This window comes from Neodiprion pinetum, chromosome 6, assembly GCF_021155775.2.
Source record: "Neodiprion pinetum isolate iyNeoPine1 chromosome 6, iyNeoPine1.2, whole genome shotgun sequence".
Lineage (NCBI taxonomy): Eukaryota > Metazoa > Arthropoda > Insecta > Hymenoptera > Diprionidae > Neodiprion > Neodiprion pinetum.
In genome coordinates this window covers 19,575,695-19,602,642 of record NC_060237.1, presented here as the reverse complement: position 1 = coordinate 19,602,642, position 26,948 = coordinate 19,575,695, and the positions used below count along the sequence as shown (strand labels likewise).

General features: G+C 34.1%; 3 protein-coding genes across 11 annotated transcripts; 2 read left to right on the top strand and 1 right to left on the bottom strand.

Annotated features, from left to right (window-relative positions):
* The first annotated feature begins 488 nt into the window (after positions 1-488).
* Tim9a (translocase of inner membrane 9) lies at positions 489-2,643 on the top strand. Its single transcript, XM_046630286.2, has 2 exons — positions 489-881; positions 1,474-2,643. Exons 1-2 carry the CDS (start codon positions 840-842, stop codon positions 1,702-1,704), a joined length of 273 nt encoding a protein of 90 aa, XP_046486242.1. The 5' UTR covers positions 489-839; the 3' UTR covers positions 1,705-2,643.
* Positions 2,641-8,858, bottom strand: LOC124220873 (G patch domain-containing protein 2). Of its 7 annotated transcripts, XM_069137468.1 has the most exons (6): positions 7,606-8,746; positions 6,929-7,287; positions 4,895-5,070; positions 4,409-4,760; positions 4,103-4,305; positions 2,641-3,344 (listed from the first exon to the last, which is right to left on the bottom strand). In XM_069137468.1, exons 2-6 carry the CDS (start codon positions 6,979-6,981, stop codon positions 2,641-2,643), a joined length of 1,488 nt encoding a protein of 495 aa, XP_068993569.1. In that variant the 5' UTR covers positions 6,982-7,287; positions 7,606-8,746. The 7 variants fall into 7 exon arrangements, with proteins under 7 accessions (XP_068993569.1, XP_068993570.1, XP_046486217.1 ...); XM_069137469.1 differs by lacking the exons at positions 6,929-7,287; positions 7,606-8,746 and adding an exon at positions 8,783-8,858; XM_046630261.2 differs by having other exon boundaries at positions 6,929-8,746.
* Positions 8,827-25,739, top strand: LOC124220869 (uro-adherence factor A). Of its 3 annotated transcripts, XM_046630244.2 has the most exons (11): positions 8,827-10,390; positions 11,927-12,496; positions 12,637-12,740; positions 15,842-16,010; positions 16,325-16,448; positions 17,128-17,178; positions 18,518-18,665; positions 18,915-19,855; positions 21,756-22,323; positions 22,601-23,165; positions 23,472-25,739. In XM_046630244.2, the coding sequence occupies exons 1-11, from the start codon at positions 10,015-10,017 to the stop codon at positions 23,639-23,641; spliced, it is 3,786 nt and encodes a 1,261-aa protein (XP_046486200.1). In that variant the 5' UTR covers positions 8,827-10,014; the 3' UTR covers positions 23,642-25,739. The 3 variants fall into 3 exon arrangements, with proteins under 3 accessions (XP_046486200.1, XP_046486201.1, XP_046486202.1); XM_046630245.2 differs by lacking the exon at positions 17,128-17,178 and having other exon boundaries at positions 8,828-10,390; XM_046630246.2 differs by lacking the exons at positions 18,518-18,665; positions 18,915-19,855 and having other exon boundaries at positions 8,845-10,390.
* Positions 25,740-26,948: the final 1,209 nt, after the last annotated feature.

The window sequence follows — 26,948 nt, the reverse complement described above, 5'->3', positions numbered from 1 at the left end:
TCTATAGCATGGCTACACTGGCTGCACCACTCTACATAAGGCTTATTCCCGCGGAGGTAGCATCATCACTAATTTCTATGGTATAACCGGCATAACCACTGATACGTTGACTGAAGTTGTATCACCTGATCTCTATATTCTGCGTCGCGCAACTCATGTCAGTAAACGGTACTATTCATAGGAAAGACAACAAGAACAACAATAACTAATGTTACCGTGCGCTCCATATACTTAGCCAGTGTGACCACTCGTCAGGGAATTCTGGAACACCTGGAAATGTCATGGAATTCTGAAATTCTCGAATAGTCTGCTATGATAAACAACCGAAAACTACCAACAAGAGGTTTTCTATTCGGGACATTGAATTTCAATGCAATTTACAGTTAATGAGGAGCTGCCGTAAGTTAAATCCGCCGGGATTGGACAAACTCCCGGAACTAGTGCCTAACTGAAGTCGATTTATTTTTATGCTATAAGGGGTGGGGGCAGTCCAAACCACGATTCATACCATACGAATAAACGTTTGGAGGGGAGTACTTTTAACTAACTTCAGACATGGAAATGCAGTAAATTGAACCATCTCTGATCCTAACGTGCAAGAATACCGATTTTACACATAATTTGTATTTGCCAACTCTTTACATCAGCTGTAGAAATATTCTAAACCCAAAGATTGACTAGATAAATTCGGAGTTTCTTATTGACCAGTAAAATTCGCAACTTCCACGTATATAGTTACATTGCCACAGTTTTATTGGGACGTACTACTAATGAAATATCTTGTTGGATTTGCGAATCCTTACTTAACATTCTAGTCAATCAAAACTTGAATACTAAAAATGGAAATGCCGACTGAAGTTGATGCGGAGCAAATCAAGTCGGCAAGTATTCGTTTTATGTGTCAAAATACATGCGACTGAGTGAGGACCACTTCAATTCTGAACTTCTCAAGGGTCTCAAATTTGAATATCAAAAAGTATAAGAAAATCCTCTATGGGAACCGAATTCCATGTCAAGTCTTATATCTGTTATATTACGCTTTGATTTGTTATTACGGTAGACATCATCTGCAGTCATAATATTTTTAGGTTATCGTTTGTCCACGTTGCTAAGTTTTGAATTCACTAGCTTGTTTTAAAGGACTAATAATTCCTTAACAACTCTAACGTAACCCAAATATTCGAACGTATTCCCAAATTGAGTTCAAGAAAGTTGTCATTCTATGTAACACTTGTTCATATGAAGGCCAATCTATATGTATAATAGAGTTACCAATATCTTGTACCGTTAAAGTAAAATTACGAATGTTGATCTATTACAACTTTCAGCAAAAGTAATTTAAACGTACTTTCGTCTTGTCCTACAGTCTGGTAAAAATTCGAAGTGTAACGATATAATTAATCGTTTAAATTTGACATAGTAAAATATTTAATAAAACATATTTATTATTGGAATAATTTTATAACTTTTCAGTTTAGAGACTTCTTGACATCATACAATAAGCTATCGGAAATCTGCTTCATTGACTGTATAACCGATTTTACAACACGAGAAGTGAGAACCAAAGAGGAGAAATGTGCTCTGAATTGTATGGAGAAATATATGAAGATGAATCAGAGGGTCTCCCAACGCTTTCAAGAATTTCAGATGATAGCCAATGAAAATGCAATGGCAGCAGCTAAAAAATTAGGTCAATTACGCTAATAATACTACATTTATTTTTGGTCATTTAGAATTTTATCAACAAGTGCTCCTCGTTCTATGTTATATGCTATTAGTTATATCAAAAACGTCTTACTATATGAATAAACCAACGCATGAATTTTATAGAAGTCGTAGTGTATTTATTGTTATATTATGTTTTTAAACATAACTTCCACCATTGGCCCATCTTTCATGAACGAGTTTTCAAAAACCCTAATAGAAGATGATAATAATTAACATATACAGTATTCCAGACTGTACTGTAGGTAACAACTTAACACTATAGTTATAAATTATTATGATCATTATTTCAAGTGATATTCCAAAAATAAATGACCGGAGATCTACTTACACCTCAAAAAAAACTGATATACATCTTCGAGGAATTCTTGGGCATGTTTCATCAAGATCTGGTTTAGGCACAAAAATGTACAGAAGTATAGTTCATGAGACATGTAACTGTTGTTCTGGTAAACCTTAGTATATCAAATGCTTGTAAATAATATTTCTTTATGTAACTGTTCTTTACAGGCATTCTTACAAATGTTTTAAAGTATAATTCAAACACAAGACAGGATTGTAAGTTTCTCTTTTTATACAACTAAATACCGGTGAAGCGAACGGAATTTTCTGATAGAATGAGAAAAATTACGAAATTCCGGAAAAAACTGCACAGAACGTCAGCAGATAAAAGCGAAATTTAATGAATTCACAAGAAGGGGACGGAAAAATAAAATCGGCTACATTTCTTTTCGCAATGTCATTGATTTTCGCCTTTGATTATATTCAACCATGCTATCAAGGTGCGATGGAGCTTGATTTAAGTTTGAATTATACTTACAAAAACTGGTTTATGACTGTAAAAATCGGCGTTTTCAGAGAATTGTCATTATGCAAGAACATATGTGTAGATTCGTAATAAAATCTCTATAACATTTAGCTAGATTTGGAGTGACCAAAGCTATGAAACTTTGGTTTTATTTGCAGGTCTGTACTTGGTATATCCCAGCCAAAGTTTACAGTTTGTGTCAGGCTCTCGACAGAGCCAATACCCTGTATTTGGTTTGTAATTTGTGTACCAAAATTCACACTTGAAATAGGTAGCTCATTCTCCTGCATTTCCGAATCAGGATTTGGCGAATTTGGTGGAGTCTTTCGTAGCCTTTTGTAATCGGATATTCTATTCAGAGAAACTTGATCGACGCAAATGGCTTGGGTCGTATGGCGAGTTTTGTATAAAATTGGACAACTCAAATCACCCTTCAAACTTAAGCTGTACAAATTGGCAAGCCTTCGTAGTTTTTCACGCTCAGGCTGTCGCATTGGATGCAGCTTTAGTTCACTTTGGCTAGGGTCCTGTAGAAACCTTGAAACTTTTTCGTTCGCCGAAGTTATTATAGAATAACCAGGCTTATTATCCACACGGCGTCGCCCAGCTCGAATTTCTCTGCCACTGAGTCCATCTCGAATCCATTGCATTCTTTGACGATAATTTTTTTTCGCCTCATCGGTTAAATGCTCAAAGCTACCGTGTAGTATTACTTGCAAAGCCGGATCTGAACTGACCTTTTCTTCATTTGTGCTGTCCCCGTCGTCCCACCATCCTGAATCTCCAATCCAATCGGATTGCTCATCATCGCCTGAAAGCCAAAATTTCGTAATTGTAATGAACACATCACTTAAAAAAAAATATGCGTGTTTGATAGAATGCCTTCAGAAATAACTTTGTTTTTTTTTTCCATCTCCCACTTCATGATACTATAGTTCATAACAAAATATTGAACTTTGTGAATGGAAAATGCAGAGCAATTTTTTCAAGCTGTACCACATCGAGATTTTGTAGTTGCCATTTGATTTGATTAACACGTAAGAAATCCAATTCTGACGTTTAGTTGATAATAATTTTTCTATACAAAGTACGGAACTTTCTATGATAGAGTTTGAGTACTTATTTAGTTTTCTTCAAATCGCCGCGTAGTAAAATTTGTCACTGTACAGATTTTTCGAAAGGGTGAAGGACTATGTTTACGTAATGTTGAATATCTCAGAAATCGTACTGCTTAAACTTTTCTATAACACGCCAATTTGAAGAAAACTAAATAAGTTGTGAAACGTATAATATATAATATATAGTATATAAACGTACCATAGAAAATTCCATTTCTTGTATAAAGAAATTATTATCTCCATCGAAACATCAGAATTGGATATCTCACGTTTTAATCATAAAAAAATGAAAAAAAAAAACAGAGCATTTTCCTTTTATGACGTTCAATATTACATTATCGACTATAGTTTCATGAAGTGGTAGATCGGCACCCCAGTATTGCAAAGTATCTTAATGGAATACAGTATCTATATAACTTAAACACATGTTATATTTAAAATATAAACTCACCTTCGCGGTCTTCATCGTTGGTAATTATTCCACCTTCAGAATCACTCGACGAAATACTAGAGTTAGAAATGCGTGAGCAGTCCATCACATCCTCAGCTTGCATCTTACCACGGTTTTTTATTTTTGAATTACGGTTTGGTTTGGGAGATCGCATTTCACAGTCAATTGAACGCTCGCGACATGACCTCTTCCTTTTGCCACACCTAAAATCAACATGATATGTAATTATCTACTCCACTGATTTGGAACATTTTTATCTTAAGTGAACAAACTGAAGTGAATAAGATTGCGAAACTGTCTAATCACCATGTTTCATGTCTAAGTCTGCAATCGTTCCGAAATCCCCTTTTCTTTTTGCCTGACAAACTCGGGATCATCGTGACAGTCTGTGAAGTTGATGGATTAGAATCAGAGTCGATAGCCATTCGCTTGAATTTTCTTTTCCGTCTAGTGTTAGCTCCAGGTGCAAAATTTTCATTAACTGAATCACTTTCGATGTTATTGATATTTTTCAAGTTTGAAAAGCGAGCGAATCTTTTTGTCTGGTTATTGTCATCGCTGTCCGACTGATATTTTGAGACTGTCGCACTTTTTGGTATGCGTACATCGCATATAGAGGACGAACTATCATCTGAATGCTTATTTGCACTCAGAGAAGCTGAAAAATTAATCATAAAACATTATTCAGTATCTATTATTATTATTATAGTATGCAATTGCCACTAAACTCTGTTCGTAAATAAAAATCATTTGGTTTAGTATATAATCTATTCCTCTGCCACTTATACTCACGAATATTTCCTGTTGACCTTGCTCTTCTCCTGATACCCCATCTACGCCTCACATTGGCGCTGTTGCTACTTTCTTCTAACGCAAGGGTCAAGTCGTGAACAAGAGCCTCCATTATAACTCTTAAATCCACAGACGCTGTTTTTAGGGCACGCTCCATTTGAAGAATACGCTTTTTCCTTGAAATTTAATGATTCGTGAACACAATTGGAAACAACTGAATTAATTCAAATTTTCTCTACTCTTCACCCCACAAATCTAGTGTTTGTGATAAGCAATACAGGATTTTTAAACATTTTTTTAGTCGTTTATCAATTATTAAAACATCGAATAAAAGCTACATTGTAAATAAGGTATCTTAAGCTATCTAATTCCATCACTCCAATGTTTTCTTTCAAATGATACATTGACTAAGCAATCTGGAAGGCCTTATTTTGTAAAATTGAACAGCCTTGTATTTATAGTGAATTCTTATGTTTAAAAAAAGCTTCAGGCATGGCTTCATTGGTAGAGAGCCTTTCTCACGACTGCTCTGAATATCAAAACTGACAATAAATACAAGGGTGAACTGCAGTGACATTGGTAGGATGTGCAAAAGTATAGTTTTGATTTTTTTTAAAAAAACATTGCATTTGGTATATCGTGATATGTCAATACCGAACCTATTAGTCCTTGTACAAGCTAAACTGCATTGGCTAAACTAATGATATGATTATGCAGACGTTCATATATTAACAGTTCTAATCCCGTTACACCCACTTTTTCTTACAATTTAACAGGTCATTATCCAATTTTAGATTGAAAACGGACTCCCAACAGTAAAGTATTTTTTTTCACTCTTGGTAAACTCAAATGTTACATTAATTGTTTTCTTTTCAACTGCATGTTTGTGTAAATTCAAAAATTTCCCAATTATGTCACAGCAGAACGTTCATGAATATCAAGAAGCTGAGAAGTTCGTGTAGCTAAAGATAGTTTCATGTATGCAAAACCAACCTAGACGTTTCTTTGCAGTCATGCAAAAGATTGAAACATGAAATCCATAGATTGAGTGATTGAAGAAAAAAATTGCCACTAATTTCAGTTGTTACGTTATTGTTACAAAGTTACAATGACTGTATTTTTGTATTACTTTATAAAGTTTTGATGACTTTTTAAATTGGAATTAATTTGATATGGTTCAGGTTTTATTGCTATTCTCTTGATACTTTCGAAAGAAGTTCACAAAATGTTTTGTACATCATATTCGCCTAGTGAAACTTGTTCTCAATTTTTTAACCAGGGTGGCCACTCAATTCCGCTCACGGAATTCCCTGACATTTCCCGGTTTTCCAGACGGGTGGCCACCCTGTTAACTGTGCCAACAAAAATTGAATATTTTTCCACAGCTTTGTAATTAAATGGTACAAGAAATTTATAAATTCATTCCAGTTATATAAAGCTGTGTTTACAATTTTAACATTTATTTATGACAAAATAATATTGAAAGTTTAAAATAAGTTATTAGACAGTCTCATAAATCTAAGTGGAAAATTAATATGTAAATTGCACAGAATAAAATTTGAACAAAAGCTTACAAGTACAGCAAACGATTGGAGTAAGTGAAAAACTCACATAACCGTATCATGAAAAATCGTCACAAGTGAGGTGGTTTATAAAATGTTACTTAGCTTCGATCATTCGATACACGACATGTAAAATCTCATAGATTATATCAGGTCAGTAACGGGAAGGAACAAAATAGAGAAAAATATGCCTATTCGCCTGGATACGATGTAACAATAACAAAAATATTCATTTGTAATAACAATTTAGAGATTACAACAAGTATTGTGTAAGGTGTAAAAATTTAATTTGAATGTTACATGCAGCTACGACTCATTGAAAACTCGTATCACGATAGAAAGACGTGCAAACTTCAAACGTAGATATGTACGTATATACTAACCAAAATTCTAGTGATTTTGCGTGAATAGTCTAGTAGATGAAACAAAACACCATTAACATATCAGAACACAAACCGCAACAGAGTCGAACCTTCCGCGAAACTTTCCGAGACAGAGGAAACGGACGGGGTCGTGGGGAAGCATCGCTCCCAGCCGACACTAACCCAACCGGGACCCACCCTGTCGAAGAAACCCCCAAGGTTAAGACAATTCGCACTAATCCCAAGAAGGATTTCAAGTCCAGGGATATCGTGCTGGATTTGGCTCCCAAAGCCAAAAGTTCAGTCGCATCAATGGAGAAGAATGATCCACTCATTAATGATCTGCTCACTATCGAGGGAATCAACGGTTTCATTGAGGTAGCTCGAGAGCGCACATTCCAACTGGACTTTAGCGGGTACACTCAAGTCATCCAAACATCATATGGTGCCCAGAGGGCTTTCGATAGATCTATGAGGAAGTATGTTCCTTTTAGTGCCTATCAATATTATTGCACAGTGGCACTTTGGAAAAGACTGTTTGATATCTCAAGCTCAAGAGGTCATCTCACTCTTGAACATCTACAGTTATCTCAGGCCCTAAATTTTGACTTTCCATTACCAACAGATATCTAAATGTATCTGCAAGGGATAGGAGATATTAGGTATGCATCTGGACGAGAATTCCATTTGCAACTCCAAGCCACACTGACTGATCACCGGGTTAACGGAATGGTCGGAAGCTATGGTATCATTGATGCCAATACTTATATACTATATGAAACGATACCCGCGCCAATCATTTCCGTTCTGAAGATGCAGGCAGATCTTATGCCTGTTGGCCCTATTCACTGGGATCTTCCAGAAGGTCTTCGTCCTAATCTAGAGGCCGCTCAATTGCCTACAGAAAACCTTTTAGGTTGGCGTAGAAAAGAGAGGCTGTCAGAAGATCAGCGTGTGACCTTAGAAGCAGGTGGGATTACAGCTAACGATGTGTTTCCAAGGAACATCGCAAATATCCCAATTTTCCAGGATTTACTAAAATCTGTGGCAGATCATATTGAAAATTCAAAATGTAAAGCGATCGCAACCTTCCCAACTTCAACTACAGGATCCTTAGCCCAAGTATCCTTTATATCACGTTCACCAGACGATTCAGAACCTGAACCACTCCGTAACATAGCAGCAAAGCTAGGGAGAACTAACAGCTACACTCAAGCTGTGTCAGGAATAGCGTCTTCATCCGCAATTATGCGATACCGAATCCAGAGGCGAACGAATCATGAAATTGATTCTATATGTTATCGGTTCGCAGCTCAAGCCATACCACAACCATGGCTTCAGAACGTGAACCAGATTTTCCACACTTCCAAATTTCAGAACTCGATGGACGAGCGAATTATAACTCGTTTGCGAACAGAGTTCGAAGAAACGTAACTCGAGATTGAGTACCAATTATCGGAACCATCCCCCCCCCCCAAGATGTAAGTCGTATCACATATGAATCGCATTCTTTGTATATTACACATGTTTATTTAGTTTCCTTACTAATTTTATTATTATTATTCACCAATTATATATATAAATATAGTTCTGACGAGTGTGGACAGAAGGGTTCCTGTCACCTAGTTATTCATGAGAGGTAAAAAATAATTGAGCTCAAAATCGTGCAACACAGATAGGCAGCACACGGCGTATATAGGTAGCTCATAGCTGCTGATCGCACGCACCTTGCGTATTGTAATTTTGTTTGTATGTACGAATGTGTTGTTATTATTGTATCAAATGCGTGCCGAGTAGCCACGCGATTCTATTATATCGGTGCGACCATCTTTACGAAACAGTTGCAAGCGGTAGCAAATTTTTGATCATCTTCGGAGATTGTTGTTATGTATGTAACAAATGATTTGACGGCCGATCAGAATGTGTTGCCTAACATGCGTGTAAGCGTGTGTGTGCATACATACCCTGCTTCTCTTATTCCCATGAAAAGACGGAATGTTATTGGCTAGGAACGATCGTTCGACCAATGACGATCCATTGATGGAAGGAACTACAGGGACGCTGGTTCGTACGTCCATGCATGTACAAGCTATGCGCGACTGTCGCGCCACAACGTTAATCATTTACCTTTGATTAAGATTTTCTTTTGCGAGTATTTTTACACACAATATCTGTAAATATTTATTTCTAAATTTTAACGTCACAGAAATATCTAACGAAATGCGATTTGAGAATGCGCAGACATTTCATAATGAATCTCGTAGTAATTATCAATTGACAATCTAGAGGAAAAAAACTGTAGATGGGAGTAGAGTCACAATCTGTAAACATGACAAGATCAACGTGTATTTATTCAAGTTATACAGTCGCTCATGCGCTTCCTGAGTATAAACTTTCTTTGTCATCGTCAAGTCTCTTCCCTTAATTAATAAACCCTCAAACATATTGAACGATCATCTCATCGAAGGGTCTTGTTCCGTATAATTTTAATCTTCTCTACTACGTTGCACTGCAGTCAGTGGGCGGAGTTTAAAATCATCGCTTCGCCATTCGTTTAGTATTTAAGTTTAGTTATTGTTTTATTCTAATGCGATGCAATTAGTAAAAGCACGTACATATTACGTCTTCTACACCGGTGGCTTGTCTCGATGATTATAAGGCAGAAACCTGTGGAAATTCAAAACTATTGTGGACGCCTGTGTGGCAGTGGTGGCTTGCTGTACGGGGACTTCCGGCTTAACATTTTACAGACGCTGAACAGAGCAGCTCGGTTCACAGATCACATCATATAGGTTGGAAAGAGCTAAAAGTTTTGCTCGTTACCGATTTTAGCCGCGAGGTTTGTGCAAAAGTTATGCGAAAGTTCGGTTAGCGAGTCAAGCGTGATTAAAAAACAGTGACAAGTGTTTATGGCGTGATGTTTTTCGGTTATATTTACTGCTCTCGGAGAGTGTATATCGGCAGAGCTGTGTAAATAGCGTGGCAGTGAATTAGCGGACAAATGAATGCGGAGTGTACCATAATAGAAGAGTGGACATAACGCGTTTAACAAACGTCAGGGTGTAATAATAAGACGTAGCTTTGAACGAAATAAAGCAATTAAATACACCTCCAATATTTATATCGTAAATATTTATTTATTCTTCGGACCTCTTTTTTTTGCCTCTGCTGAAGTTTTCGGGCACGAGTGAGAAATATGGATGCGGCGGACGTAAATGGCGGGAACGCCGAGGTAGTGCCTAACCTCGAAAAAGTTGCAAACTCAAAGGCGAACGAGTCGACGGAACTCGGGGACGCGATTGATATCAGTAAGGAAGAAGACGCCGAGGTTAATGGAGACCTGAAAATAACGCCGAAGAAGGGAACCCTCGGTAAGAGAAAAATGCGCAAATCCAAGGCCAACTCCACCAGCATCATCGAGAGTGGTTCCAAGCCAAAGACGAGAGGTAGAAAGAGAAAACTTTCTGAGAGAGAAAATGTCAGCTCCGAAGAGTCAACTGAGTTCAATGGGTTCGACGTTCAAGGTGCTGGGAACGAGGAACCTGGTAGTCATGTGCTCAAGAAGCTTATCGGTGAGTGTTATGATCAATATTGCATGAGTTGCTCGGCAAAGCTTTTCAGCGACATTTTTCTTTATATATTTAGAAATGTAAGCGAGGAGGTTATAAGGTTGATTTTGTATTTCAAATATACCTTGAGTCGTCGCTATTTTTTTCAAAACCATGCGATGAGTGGGAATTTCGCACGTAATACTACAAATTCAAGTACAGAATTTTTCTTACTGTGATTAGGTAGCGCGCTGTGAATCATCGCTTAATTCCGAGTTTAGTTTATTTGTGACGTAAACGCTAAAGCCTTCCTGAAAACTTTCTACTTGGAAGAAGATTCTCTTTTCTATATAATGATACACGATATAGCAAAAAAATCTGAAACTCAGTTACTCGGACTAGTGTAACAGTTATCCATAATTAGTTTTATATTGTGCAAAATATTTCTGACTTAGGTAGAATTTATTCACAGTTTCATCTGTTCGGAAATAATTTTACATTTTACTTTCCCCATGCCAAAGTGTTAGGTCTGGGATATCGATTTATCTTTTTTAATCTGAAATTGATTTTTATCGTAGGTAAAAAGTTGTATTGCGTGCAATATTTTCTACAATGGTAAATTGAACCATGCATTTTTTTTAATAACAGCTTATTTTTGAAATTGTTCCATCCACCATCCATCCTCCCATTTTTGGTATTGAAATTGCTTTTAGCATGGATTGTTCGCTCATTGTTTGTGCATGAATGTTCGTAATTTTTCTGGTTCTTGAAAATTGTTTTCCACAAGAGTATATTAAGACCCCAGTTTACAACAAATTTTTTTTTATGATCTGTGATAAGATAATAGCACAATTTCATTATTATTGAAATAGATCCCCGACAGTACGATATTAGGATATATTTCAAATTTTTTTCAAATGCTTATCGTATCATATCACTTTTCTAATTCTAAGTACAATTTTATCAATGATTATATAAATTTCATTGCTCTACCAAAAATCAGAAGAATAAAATTGATTTTCAAACTTGATAGTTTATTTATTCATACAATTTTGACTGTGGAAATCAAATCCTGTTTTAATCAAGCAATTGTTTCACTGGTATTTGTTCCGAATGCTTCACAACACTATTGCTAAAATAATCAATAACTATTCTATGTCTCTTCTGTGATCCTATCTCATCTGACAGTCTGTTGCATTTACATACGCATGATGCATAATGCTATTGTATAATTAAATACTGAATATAAATGCAAGTTAGTTGGAGAAAAACAGCAAAAGAATCTCTATTTCTCCATATCCAGTGATTTTAAATTACCACGCTGACAACATTTTGATAAGGAGCAATTGTTTAAGGCAGCTCTTATAAATTTACTAGGATGCTGCATTTTACGAATCGTGTATTTATTTTTTTACGATTGCTGGTGTACTGGTATATAGTAACTGAAGCGGAGTTAGTTTTTTAACATATAGCAGTGCATTAAAAGTCTTTTAATTATATATTTTTATTTAGTCTCATTCAACATTTAATATACCTATTAAATGTTTGTCCAAATTTCAGCCGAAGCTGAATCAGCAGATGTGCCAAGAAGTAAACGTCCGAAACGTTCTATATCAAAAAATTCCTCTAAGTTATCTGAAAAAAGTAATGAAACAAAAAGTTTGGCAGAAAAAGATAACGATACCGATTCGGAAGATAACAATATGCTAATTGACGATGGCATTGAACAAAGCCACGAACAAAGAATTAAAAAAGAGGTAGAGGAAAAGTCAGAAACTGATTCAATTGGTGGTCCACATAGTTTAGAATCTGAAATTGAACCACAAAAAACAGAGGAATCATCGGCAAAGTCTGTGAACTCCTCCTCTACAAACAGCAGTCCGTCTGCAATATCCCAGAAGTCAAAAGCCAGTAGAGTATCTCGTGGCGCGAGTCCAGGTAGTGCAATCAAACAAAAGATTGCCGTTGACTTATCAAATCCCGCTTACAAGGAACCTTTCAAGTATGGGTGGAAACGGGAACTCGTTTTTAGAGCGGGAACGGAGAATAATTTGAAAAGGATGGCAGACGTTTACTATTACACACCCAAAGGCAAAAAAGTCAGAAGCTTCAGAGAAGTCGCTGAGTTTCGTAAGTTTTGAGATCATTATATTGATAATGATTAGCGGACTAAATTGTAGAATTCGTCAGCCTGGCTTAATTGAGTTCTACCTTACACCCTAAGAGGTTTATTTCTTTATAAATATTTCTCTTATAATTACTTTTTGCAGTCAACACAAAGGAGCTCACTATCGATAACTTCACATTCTTCAAAGAGCCAATCGGCATTGATGATCCAGAAAAAGAAATAATTAGAGATGCTAAACGAGTTAAAGTGAGTATACGATAACTATTTATTGGACATATTTAGGGTGGTATTCATAACCAGATCTCAACTCACAACAATGTTCTACATGAAGACTATCTTATTCGAACAAACGGATGTTTCGTCGTCTTATTTTAAGACAATCTATCACGAAGTTCTTACTGCCGGTAGTCTTCTTTTCTTGAAGACTATTTTAATAAGAATTTATTTTTCGTGTACTTCCATCATTTTCACGTTGGGTCAGCTCATTAAAATGCTCGATTCGTGCTTTCTATATTTGTATGACTTTCGGACATTTCAGGGTTGTTCTTTGTCCTTGGTTAAATTCATATTGAAATCACGGCATCGGTATATGCACAGCAAAGTTTTATGTATTATGTACATTTGTTTTAAAATTGAAATAGAAACACTTCAGAAAATGTTGAGCGTTGAAAAAACTTCTTGAGGTTAGTTAAAATATGAACTAAAACAAAATATTTTACATCTAAACGATACAAATAATTGAAACCATGAAAAGTGACAAGTTGACGGTAAAGACTAGAAATAGCACCCGTACCAAAGTTGCAGCTGAGTATGACAGCCGCCGACAAATTACTCAAGAGGTAAGTGAGTAATTCATTTTTCCTATATAATTGTTTATACCCAATTGTTGGTATCAAATTGTAACACAACATACTTAGCCTAAAGTTGTGGTACCAACAAATCTGTTAATCGATGGACAAAGTATTAATATGTGGTGTTGGTTATTGAAATTTCTTCATATGTATTTAATTGATACTTTATAAACTAATATTTACTATTGAAAATTAATATGTTTCGGTAAATTGCCTAAAATACGTGTTTTATTGTAGGGAAACTTAAATCACTTGAAAAGACTGCGGTCCAGTAAAAAACGAGCAGAGCAAGATCCGCCTACTATAGAATATCAAACACTGATAACTTCGCAAGGAGGGCTTGAAGAGTCAGAAATGGAGCTAAATGAGAATTTCGATGCAATTCGTTTGTGCGCTTCACATATGTCAGAGGCTCAATTAGGTAGTAAGTATTATCGATTGAAAATTTTTATTCGACTAACAGTGCCTCATTTATTTCACATTGAAATTTTCGTTCCTGTAGACAGTTGCGATACTGTCTTTACACTCAGATCTTTATGAAATTTAAAGATAGTTTAGAGGTGGAGTTTGAAACAGTAATTTTCACCAGTTTGAGTATTTAACCATCACTACTTGCCGTTTTGCAATTTAATATTTACATGGAATTTATTCAAGCACCATTATCTGACAATGCGGCTATTCATGTTTGTCAAATTCATGTGTAATTCATTTTAGACGTGGCACAAGAAAATGAAGAGCAGCAATCTGACGTCAGTGACGTCATGGAAGAGAGCACTCCATCAACCTCAACACAGTTTGCCTTATCACACAGTACGTAGTGATTATTTTTAGCTTTACTAGAGAAATGTTTTTTTTATTTGTTTACTCACTCCGTTGCATATCTTGTAGCTGACAAGATCATCTTCATGTATTATGCTCAAATATTGCAGTGAACTACATGATTCAACCAGGAACCAATCTTTCAAGTTTAATTTGTGGGTCACAGCAACTCACAATGCAGACTGATGCCGCTATTCAAGAGGCGAGCTTGAAAGTCAAACGAGTGAAGCGGTTAATTGTACATGATAAAGAACTAGCAAAACTTCGTTGTAGTTACGAAACAGAAGTGGGTGAAATCAGGAAGAAGTATGAAGAAGAATTGAATAATATGAAAAAGAAGCATTTGGAAGAAATTCATAGCTTGGAACTGCGATTTGCGGAGGCCAGAGTAAAGCAAGCTGAATTAGAATTACAAACGATGGTACAGAAATAATTATACGTGTTATGAATATAACAGATAATACGAGTATTAAGACGAAATGTAAATAAATAGTTGTATGTATTACAACGTTAACCAATAAAAATTTTATAGTCAGAATATAACACAGTCTAATATTTTATACTTACAATTCTAATCCCTGGTTGATCATTATGCAGCTGATCAAAATCTTTTTCAGCGTCTTATAATGTTCTTACATCAAACGAAATATTGACTGAACGTATACAATCGACAACTTAAACAAATAGTGGTGAATTACAAATGTGACATAAAGGTTGTAAGTTTTCCACTTACTTGTTATCGATTGCATTGTATACTACTTGTGTATTTAATGATCGAATCATTCCTTTTGATATGCATAGCAACACATACTTTCAAATGCTAAATACCCTTCCGAAAAATGCACATAGGTTTTTCATGAACATTAGACTTTCACCCAACAAGGAAAATTAGCTGATATGTTGGAATGATTTCACAAGTTAACGAAAAATAACATATTATTGCATACTTATGATGTGATAAATGCAAATCATATTGTTATGGTCACAGAACGCTCAACCATTTTGAAGCTACATTTCCAGTGAAGTGGGCTTTAATACTAAATCGACACAGGTCAAAAATTACATTCGTCACAAAAATTTTGATCTATACACTTGCAACAAAAATTTTGATTAATACACTTGCAACAAAACCTTATACTTTTTATGTATAGTTGTTAGCATTGTTCAGGTCATCTATGACCGGTTTAAAGAGAAATCTTTTCATTTAACTGTTACTAATCTATGTAGCATTGAAGATTGATTTCAACATTAGATGTGAATATGAATATATCGCCCTACAGTATTTATTCCAGAAAATCGGAAAATTTGAGGGTATTTAGAGCTTATTTTTTATGGTCACTGTCCCATAGTATACACTGTGTACATAGTATACATAGTATACACATTGAAATGTTTGTTTAATTACGATGATTTAAAATAATCTTTAAATTTGAAGTTTCTTCTACAGTTACTTTTTGAACTGCGATTTGATCACTTTTATTTGATTGAAATTGTTCGAAAGATTTGTGTCTCAGAAACAGGAAATTTCTATTTCATATCAAACACCGCACACAGTGAATAGCTCCATAAGAAAGTACGTCATTATTATTATTTCACTTAATGTTATGGGAAGATTCGCTTTTTTTTTTTTTATCGCTGCAGACTTCTTATTTGCGGTTTATCATTTTTATTTGCCAGGATTCTGGTCCAGCGACACCTTCCCCTGCAAGAAAAGGTCCAGGCAAGAAAGCAGCACCGGCAAAAAAAGTTATTGAAGAGACTCCATCAAAAGCAGCTGGCAAATCTACAAAAGTAGCAGCAAGTTCACTTAAAGTTAAATTGCCAACAAAGAAGGCAACCCCAAAAGGTACTAGTTTGTTTTAGTACAAACTTCTTACATAAATTTTTCCTTAATTGTTGCTGAAGTGGAAAAAAAAATATTTAGTTTGTATAATATGCCTACTCTTTATCCTTTATTTCTTACATCAGGTGTAGACTGAATATGTGCCAATGATTTTTTGTTTTCTAGAATATAATGGTATAAAAGTCTGTTTACTTTAATCAAACCTATGTAAGTTTGTGTTACTGTTTTTGTTCATGACATTCTTAACTGCGATAATTAGAGTTGAGAATGACATGAGTAATGAATATCAAATATTTTTGTGTTCATTTTTTTTATAGCTGAGGTAAAACCTCCGGTTGAAGAAAGTGAAATGCTTCCACCACAGTGGAGTTCTCCACCTGCGAGGCGTACGCAACCTACACCCGAGAAGACACCACCAGTAAAAACTAAAAGGGCCTTGAAGTACGTAAATTTCACTTTCATTTTTAAACACTTCATGTTACCTTTACCTTTGGTACTTTAACCGCTTGCTAGTTTTCATGACTAGCAGTACTATGTTTAGGTGGGGTAACTAATTTTGTGATATACAATCAAATACGTTTAAAACATTGCAATAACGATTTTGAGAGCTAATTAATTTGACACTAATGCTATAGCGTTTGGTATAAATAAGCCATTACATCTTTTAACCACGGTAGCTTACGCTTTATGCTGTATCATAAAACTAATTATCTATGGGGGTAGTGCTATCAGTATTTTTTGGAACCATCGGAAGTTTCTGAAAACATTGATAATATTTCACAGGGACTAATTACCTTTTAAATTTCAAAGAATTATCCTAGTTCAAATAACGTTAATTCACATTCAAATTAAGGAGAATAAAATGTATCAATTCTTTTGTATGATTAGATATAAATTTTTGGGAAAAAATGGATCAACAAAAAAGAGATATATACGTGAAAAATGACAAACAAAAGTCTTTGTAAAGTCCCACTTTGCAGATATTTAGTTCAAATATGTAGCTACTAATTTTTGTCGACATTTGTTGAAGTTTTCTGTTATTTGCAGGAACAATTTTTCAAATTAATCTACTTCGTTTCTCACAATCTGAAGGTTCTATAAATAATTTTCTAAATTTCAGTCTGCCAGAGACTAGGGATCGAGAATCACAACTTACGCTGTTTGTAAAAACGTAGGTTGGAAAAAAATAACGGCTCAAAGTTTTAGTAAAATTTTTTGATGATGATGTGTTGTAATATTCAGTTTCAATCCTAAATGTATTTCTAAATCTCACAGAACTCTTTTCTCACGAATGGAATATTTTCTTTCATTATATATTTAGTCGATGTTAGAGTTACTTTTGCACACGTCGATGCCTCTGTCCAAAATGATTTTTTGTTCTTGAACTATACTGTTGTATAGGTATTGAAATTTTTGCTTAGTAAAGTTGAATATCATTATCATTTCACATATCTGATGTCCATAATATGAAAATACAAGTTACAATTCAAAAGTCCAAGATGCAGATTTCTTTTAAAGTTAATTTTACAGACGTACATTTCAATGAAAAATAAGTGAATCTGAGTGCGCTGTTGCATGAATTTTTGTTCCAAAATTATGAACTACAATCTATCTATTACAAGTCTTGGTTTTTTTGGACGTGTTATTCGCATTGCTGTATCATGCACTGCCTCATCATTTCCAGGATAATATATTCATTGGGCTTCTGTGAACACTAATTCATTAATATTTCACACATGACTGCGTTAAATATCTTACACGCATGTTAGTTGTTCATATAAATTTTGTCATCTTCTTGTGCTACTGCCGTGCTGATGTTGACTATTTTATTTTACACTGCACAATTGTTTTATTGTAAAAAATATATCTTTGTTGCATGAAACTTATTAACATTCGGTGATGTACATCAATTGTTAGATTATTTCTCGTTTGATTGAATTTTTTTCTTTATGATTTTAGCAACCTTTATGATTTGCTTGATGTAGATGTTGAAGAACATTTTTTAGAGTAGAATTATATCTTATTTAAAAAGGATTTATTGTTTCGATTTTTATAATTGATTCACAAATTAGTACAATAATACGGAACTAGATCATCTGCTTCGAAAAATGTTCCTGAAAATTCAAGATCAAGTAGTACAAAAAAAATTTGCTTTCACAGAGGCTGTATTACAGCAATTACTATGCCCTATTACTAAACGAACATGCCAAAGCTCACTTTTATTTACATATACGTGTGATATTAATTTAACTTAACTTAATCTCAGGTTTTAATACATTTTTTATTTTGTTTTATATAGATATTTGTCTTGTTAGAACATAGAAACAGTTTATAATTGTTGAAAGGTCAGATAGATATATGTAACCTGTTCGATTACCTTGAATTCACAATTGAAAAACCTGCCTTCCTCAACGCTTCCAAATTCCTATTACACTATTTGTCCTGTCAACCTTTTTTTTATTATCTCTTTCTCCTCCATCCATATCCTCGTACCGGCGCACATCTTACAGGGCCAAAGTCCAGGAGCCCTGCAGTATACGTTGTTCTTCGAGTATGGGGTTAATTCCCAGTCTTCAGTGTCGCGTCTGCCTCTGTCTTTATCATCCCGAATGTGTGGATGGAGTTGAATTTACTGGCGGCAACGAATATGTGTGCAAGGTGCGTTTGCTTATTTTACAAGACTTAGCTCATACCCGTTTACCAAATTTGATTTGATTGTTTTTCTTCTCATTCTTCTTATTCTTAATTTACTTTTATAAAATTTATTTATATCATTTTGTAGCCATAATTTGAAAATTGATATCTACTGGTGATGTTTGAAGATTTCTTCCAATCTAGTAGACTCCCTATATATTAGTAGGATGTAATTTTCGTATAAGCTTAGGAAACCTTGCCTTTTATTTTCAGAATTGCCAGCAGGAAAATGAAGATTCGTATCAGCAGCGTCAGCAAATAAGTCAACCGTTGACTCCGCCACCATTGATACCAATAAGTATGCTAGGAGCCCAAAATTCTAAATCGAAACATCAGTTGAATTCGACACCTCCAAAATTGCAACGAATACCAAAATCTGAAAATCCAGATATGCAAATCAGAAATACTTTGAAAAGTTCGAGATCTATAATGAATAAGAAGTCACCCATTGTTGAAAAGAATGAAGGTAGCTGGTTTACACATTCAAGGAATGAACTTTTACATAGTTGCGATGGTATGTTACCAAAACCAGCGCAAAATATTGCGTTAATGGCTGGTAAAAAGTACATTGTTGTGCCCAAAAATAACTCTATGGCTGTGCAACCTGCCGTTACAGCTAAACAAGACAAGATTGGTGATAAGCCACCCATACTTAAAGAGAGTTTGCCCACCGAAGTTTCTAACTCAACAGAGAACTCATTTTCTTGCTCGACTCTTACCAGAGGTTTGACAACAAAACTTATGAAAACTGAACAAGACAAATCTAATTTCGACATAGGATACTTTGCACGAAATGTTTCGGACGTAACGACCTCTACCTCCAATGAATCTTGTACCGAAATCGACTTGGTAAACAGAGACGATAGTCAGTCACAGTTAAAGAATATTAACGATAATTTGTCAAACGATGTTTCGAAAAATTCAACCCTAAGAACTGATTCGGTAAAATTAAACCCGTCAAATCTAATGTCTACACATAAAGAAATGACAATGGTCGTCGACGTAGAAAATCACAGAAATTTGAAAACTACACTTGTAACGCAAACGTCTAAATCAGATAATTCTGAAAATTTGGAACTTGGGGACAAAGCCTTGAAAAGTTCACAAGACCATGTTAATTCGAAAGGGCCGGAATTCTCGAGGACACACAACAAGTAAGTGTGATTCTGAAAATATTTGTTTTTCTTTACAAAAAAAATAAAAAATATATATAATTTTTTTTTTGAGTTCAGTTATTTATTGGGTCAGGTTTTATTCCCTTCTGAGGTTTTGGCAGTTGCTTTGTACATATTGTATTTACAAGATCGTATTGCTATGTTCATCGTATAATTAATAACACTGAATTTAAATTTCAATGATTAATTCATTCACACACACACATGTATATATATATATATATGTGTGTGTATATTGTGTGTGTGTATATATATATATATATAACGCTATATATATATATATATATAGACGTATATATATGATTTTCTTACTGTACTTGAACACCAAAGTATTTCTATATTTTACAGTTGAAATTTCATCAAATAGATTAATGGTACCCAGAGGTAGTTGTAATTACTTCTGACAAACTCACGATATTGCCTCATGGAATTATAATTATTTGAGATCATTTTTTTTTTTTTTTGCAGTTATTCCTCTAAATTTACTTTGAAAATCCATATGTAATTGTATTAAACAAAGTTTAAAAATCTTTCCTTGGCGTTCGCATGATTGTTTTCATTGTACCGTTAAGCTGTTAAGCTTTTGATGAGTATCTGGTCTCAATTGAATTAACAAATAACTGGTAAAATTTTTGTTTCTTATCGTTGAACCGATGAGTTTCCAGTGTTTTCAGACTACCCTGATAACCAGAAACGAATATTTTTCAAGTGTAATGCCATTTTCATTTCATCATTTATTATGGATTGTAAATGCAATATATACTGACGTTTATTATATTTGGAAATATAAAAAAGACAATAAAGATAAAAGAACAAGAAGCAACATTAAAAATGAATTTGATTTTGATTTATGATCGAAGCACACTGCCTTAGCTTCGAAACGTGGCCAATTTCTGTTCAAGCATAAAAAAAAATGATAAATCGTTGAAAATTCTTTAAATGGTAATTGTAGTATCAAGGTAAAATATTTACAAGTGGTATTTATGGCAAAAGAAAAAAAAAACCACCTTTGCAGGAAATCTTATTCTTTTCAGAACCATGTCTAAATTAAACATTACGTTAATGCTACAATTATGGAGATATCATAATGAACCCTGTATGGTGCTTCAGTGAAAAAAATCTAATTCATTTTTACTTTTTATATTTACAGATATAAAGACATGTGCGAGCCGAAACACAAAAACACTTAGTGCGTTCTCCCACAAAATATTCCTAAAGATCCTATCCAAACACGTTGTTTTCCTAACTTTGTGCCAATATTTTTGTCTTTGATTTTTTTTTTCCTTGTCTGCCATTTCGATATCTTTTATTATTAATACTCGGCATTATTGAATTCATTTTGTGACCAAATCAAGCATTACTAATTTGTATATAATATCTTTGCTTTACATATTATATTAATTTCGTCTGGGTGCCAGTATGTAAAATTTGTATTTAGGTCCGTTTGTACTTTCTCATGTTCTGAAGCTGCACAAGTTGTGATTATGCTTCTATTTGATTATGAATTGATATCGACTATTTTCGTTTTTGTAAGTAATGTACAGTATAGTGGTCACGTCTTAGGTATCCTGATATTATTCGTGAATTGGGTATTTAATATGTAAAGAAACTGTTTTCTGTTTTTATTACCAATATGGTTTTATTCCACATCGCACCAATCAATACTTGAATATAAAGTGTCAATTCGGAATGGTTACTTATATCTAGTTCAGTACCTATGGCTTATCAATAAGTTTTTAAATACTGCATTTGAAATGGTATGATGTTGTCACGTTTTCCTGTAGATTACCCGAGGACATCAAAGAGACCATCTTTAATGAGATGTCAGGTTTCCACAGAGATAAATCTAAAGAAGCAACATTGTTCTTTTAAATTTCAGGAAAAGGCAGCTGCAGGTCGAAAGTGAACAAAGGCAGCACTTCATGGTATCTGTTTGCGCTGGTTATCATGCCTTGTCTCGAGTATTCCAATATCTTAAAGTACAGGAGCTTCTTAGGGCAGCTCGGGTGTGTAAAATGTGGCGAGATCTAGCTGCACATCCTGCATTATGGAAAACAGTTCGTATGAAAAACAGTCAGGTGACCGATTGGGACGGTCTAGCAGAATCGCTGAAAAGACATGGAACTCAACATTTGGATCTGAGAAAAATGCTGGTGGCAGGAGAGTCTGACGATATTTGGAGGAAATTTGTAAACGTCATTCCACGTGTCACAAGCCTAGTTAGGCTCGAGTTATGCCGGTGTCCAGTATCCGTTGTTGAAGATGTAATCAAGACCTGTCCGCAACTTGAAGTACTGAGTGCTATGACGATAAAATGTGACTCTCTTAATTTGGGGTCGGTTGGAAACCTGAAACATTGCTTAGAACTCAAGTTGAAAGCGATAAGTGGAATGTCCTTGAGCGGAGATCTTACACCACTCAAAGAACTGACGCAACTGACACATCTGGTAAGTCATCAGTTAGTAATTTCACATTTTACGTTACTTGAAAAGTTTTTTAGAATAGACATTCTTGTGTCTATGATAGAGAAGCGCATACCATAATATTGTCCTGAACATATCTTCAGCTTTTTGTTTCACTATTTTCACAAACCAATTACTAGCAGAAGAAATATTTGATTGTACAAGGGGAAAATGTCTAGAACTATGAAATTCAGATTATTTTAGTTTGTAACGTACTTCTGTGTTGTTAAATTATGGATGACCATTTTTTGACCATTTACAGAGCTTGACGTCTGTCAAAGAACTTGGCAAAAAGAAAATTGATGTTATAGAGTCGTTGACGAATCTGGAAACATTGGAGCTTGGCGAATGCTCAGATTTTCCAGATAAATTTGGCACAGTAGTTCTTCAAAAGCTAAAGAAATTGGAACGTCTCAGATTAGAAAAAGGACAAGGCTCCTGTTGTACTTTTGACATTCTTGAGGGTGTCTCAAAGCTTGAAATTCTGAATCAATTGGAATTGGTTAATTTTGATGTGAAAAATGGATTCGACAAGTATTTAGCGAATTGTAAAAACATCAAAAGATTACTGATCATACCAACGTATATATCCCAATCTGCAACGTCAAACAACATGGTCCTTGGAGGAGTTACTGAGCTCTCAAATAATTTGACACACTTTGTGTGGGGAGTGACACTTGAACTATTGAGAGTGACCGAACTTTTCGTTGATCAGTGTAATCAGATGAGTAAACAAGTTACAGGAGATTCCATACCTGTTTTGAAGCCTGTTCCATGTTTGAAGCTAATTGAAGATATCGAAGATGAAAATAGTGACGCACTAAAAGGTAAGCTCAACTGTTTTTTTTTTACATTGTACTATTGTTTCTTTGGTACAAAGATGCATGAAAAAGTTGTTGCTAATATGAAAATTACACAAAATGCAGAGGAAAATTTGTATTTGAGATATTTTGAAATAATGAGTCTTTTATTACACAAAAATTTTTTCATTGTATCGTCTTATATATCCTATATAAATTTATAGTGCAGTGTTATCATTTAACTTTCTTATATTTTATTTCAAACTAAAGTTTTATATGTTATAATTGAATTCCAAATGATCATCAATCGACTATTGATAATTTTAATTACAGGTGATGATAAACAGCAGCCAAATTTAACGAATCCGCAGGTGGATATCTTGCCTCTTCCGCAATTACAAAAGTTGCTTCTGACTGCATTACCAAAAACACGTGTCAAAATTTTGAAGATTCCTTTCCACGCAACTTGGCGGCAAAGCATTTCAGACTCTACTACCCAGTAAATAAGAAAATTACCAGTAAGATGCAGACAGAATTCACAAAAAAAAAAACTGATGAGTTTTAAGTTAATACGACTTGGTTGCACAATTTATCATAAAAATATTTACGAACTTAATTAGACAGGATTATACATCAACCCGCAGTGTATTTTACAAAAATTTATACACACTTGAAATAAATTAGTCATACGTACAGATTGTTCTCTAAATCTCGATACACTCAAGAAAATAGTGAATGAAAGATTTTGGCATTAAATTCAGTTCGCTTTCAGAAATGAGGAAACTGAGTTTAAGCTACTTAAACCTAATATGTTAAACTCTCAAACTTGACGTTGACCATACACAAAATTTTGTTGGTTTTTAATATATAATCCCTATGATGTCGATTTCACAGTCAAATGTATTCAGACTTCAATCACTGGTCAAATAATCACAGGTTCTTAAATCCTTACCGAAAAGATTGATTTTTGACAGTGATATGCCCATAATATAAAGGTCTTTTTCGGTCAGACCAAGGAATTCGGTATACTCTTGATGTTGACTTGGTTTGGTTTACGGCCCATCTACTAAACTTTGAATGTAAAAGCTATTCCTATATGGTCCTCTATGTTAACTATCACAAAAACTTTGCAGAAGAGTTGAAAATGCATTGATGTTTTTTCACGCATAAGGACACTTTTTTAAGACTTTTCTTGGCACTCCATGATGAAAGATTCGAAACGATTGGTTCGATGATTCTGAGTTTTATTATGTGATTAGCAAGGTTAATTTTTTTAATCCAATAGTACGTATATTGTTCGATGCATGGAGAGAATAGTTGGTAGAGACTGTAGCAACAATAACTAAGAAATAACAATCATTAATCAATTGGAAATACAGATTTATGGGCATATGAGAATTTTTAGCAGTCGACTCTGGAATTCATTCTTGCAATAACTTGTTGCGACAGTTCAATGTAGGTAAATAGGTACGCAACTGCTAAAACTGACAATTCTTGAGTATTGGTTTTTGAAAGCCTCAATTTCCTGTCCGTGCATAGAATGTTTTTTTTTTTCTTATTATAAGGAACTAGATGATACTTTGCTAAACTAAGAACAAAGGATTGTTTTATCACGATATGTGGTTTACGGTAATAATTTATTTTATTCAATGATAGTTGAATGTTAACGATAATTAGGGCGAATCTATTCGCATGGAGTGTATAATGCTGATTCGGTTACAGAAATCGTGGAGTCAGTTGGAAATAACATTATGGACTGTTATGCAAAAGTGGCAACCACATGAATAATTTCAAGGACGCTACAAGACTCATAGAACGATATTTGCAAACTGTTATACTGGTTTTTTAATTACATTAATTTATAGACCTGCGTTTGGAAGGTGTTACATTGAAGATAGATTGATATTTCGATTCTTCTGGTTATAATTCGTATACACAGTGAGAATGCGATGCTAACTTTATATTTGAGAGAAAGAGAAATATAAGTGAAGGAAAATGAATCATGTTATTAGGATGTATAAAATAATGATATACCTATATTGTAATCGTTAGCAATATTAAGGCGTAAGAATTTTTGAGCTGCAAAAAAAAAAAAAATGAAAATGAAAAAGAAGAAACGGAATGGAGTAAATTTACATCTAGTTGTATTTCTAATGAGGAAATTAGTTTTATTATTATCTTTTTTTTCAATCCTCCTTATCAGTCCTAACGTAACGTATACGCCATCTTGCACATAAACCCCAAAGCGAAGGAAAACGAAATATCATTAACATTAATATTGCCTATGTTACAGGTAGAATTGAATAAAAATCGGAGAAGAGTATTACTTGTACATTCTGTACAGCTTATTTATAAAGGGATACATAAGAATTAAAATGTAAAACATATACGTTCTATCTTCATAAAGCAAAGTATTATTGTGTAAAGAAAAATTTGTCGATTCATTGTGTAACGTGTATTATTTGTTCTAGAAAGAAAGAAAAAGGATCCAATTTTGAACATGATTAAATCTCGATTCGGAGGGCAGAAATGATTAAATTGATTCACGTATAAAACTACTGTGGCCGACTGTGAAGGAGTTTCATTCCGAATATTTCTTAGTTCTTCAGCCAAAAATGATTGACTGATCTTTCGCCATTGGAAAAGCATTGATAATAATACATGTTTGTCAACTGAACCTTTTACTTTTTTTTTGACAAAGTTTGATTAGTTAGTGAAAGCAGGGCTTTCTCGCTAGTTTGTTGGATTTTGTTTTTCTTTGCATTGGATGAACCAGCTTGTCCTTCTGGCGGAGCAACCTATCTAAATAGGTACTATGAGTTTCTCTGATTGGTTCTTGATATAATTAAAATTAGTACCTTTGACGGGGTTCATATCCTTCATTAATACATTTTTCTATAAAGAATATTATGAAATTTCATAAAATTTTATACTCATTTAGAGGCACTGCTATTTTTTTCAAATCCAAATTTCGGCCCACTTAATTATTATATGAATGAAGAGAAAAGAAAAAAAAATGTATAAATGTAGGTATATGTATATCAATCCTATCCTCTTTGATCTATATTAGGTATAATGTCATAATCACTAGAGTTTGCAGCCCAAAAATTCGGGTAATCGCGTTTTATGTTAATTTGTTTGGGTACCTGTCTTTTCTTGGGCACATTGTACGGTTCACTAACGCTAAAGTGCTTGGAAAACATCTACCTTCAAATTATTTTATTCTATATGGTCGTCGAATTCGGTTTTTCGTTTATACTTTACATATACAGACCAATTATAATTAGAATCTTAAATACAGGAGATCTAAGAGTTTATAAAATTGATATGATCCAAAATGCAAACGAACAGAGGAAAGGCAAAAAAGAAAACAAAAATTGCAGTAGTTTTGCCATACGTCATAATCGCGTTTCATTAAAGGAAAAAGCTATATAAAAACGAAAAAGATATACAGTATGTACAACTGGTATTAATATACTATGTGCATATGTATCTACGCTGTATAACATTTCAATTGGTTTACAAAAAATAAAAAGAAATACATATATGTAGTTACATTCGGATTATAATAATTAGTAACTAGAACCGCACTTTGAAGAATATTTTCAAATCGCTTAGAACAAGAATTATTTTATAATTCTTGATATTCTAATTTTAATTGTTGCAAGTGAATAATTTTTATTGAAAAATAAAAGAAAAGTGAAAAAAAAACTGAATAAAACATCTATGCACAAAGTTTGCAGTTTGAATTTTTACGCATGATCCGCAAAAATGAGTGCTGTTTAGGTTTGAAATTGTGGAAAATATGGC

Coding starts and splice junctions, on each gene's coding strand:
- Tim9a (XM_046630286.2), top strand. CDS start 840: ATGGAAATGCCGACTGAAGTTGATGCGGAGCAAATCAAGTCG. Junction 882..1,473: donor ATGCGGAGCAAATCAAGTCG/GCAAGTATTCGT, acceptor ATAACTTTTCAG/TTTAGAGACTTCTTGACATC.
- LOC124220873 (XM_046630261.2), bottom strand. CDS start 6,981: ATGCTTCCCCACGACCCCGTCCGTTTCCTCTGTCTCGGAAAGTTTCGC. Junction 4,761..4,894: donor AAGGTCAACAGGAAATATTC/GTGAGTATAAGT, acceptor TTAATTTTTCAG/CTTCTCTGAGTGCAAATAAG. Junction 4,306..4,408: donor AGACTTAGACATGAAACATG/GTGATTAGACAG, acceptor TGTTGATTTTAG/GTGTGGCAAAAGGAAGAGGT.
- LOC124220869 (XM_046630244.2), top strand. CDS start 10,015: ATGGATGCGGCGGACGTAAATGGCGGGAACGCCGAGGTAGTGCCTAAC. Junction 16,011..16,324: donor AAAGAAGGCAACCCCAAAAG/GTACTAGTTTGT, acceptor TTTTTTTTATAG/CTGAGGTAAAACCTCCGGTT. Junction 19,856..21,755: donor TTCTCGAGGACACACAACAA/GTAAGTGTGATT, acceptor TTTAAATTTCAG/GAAAAGGCAGCTGCAGGTCG.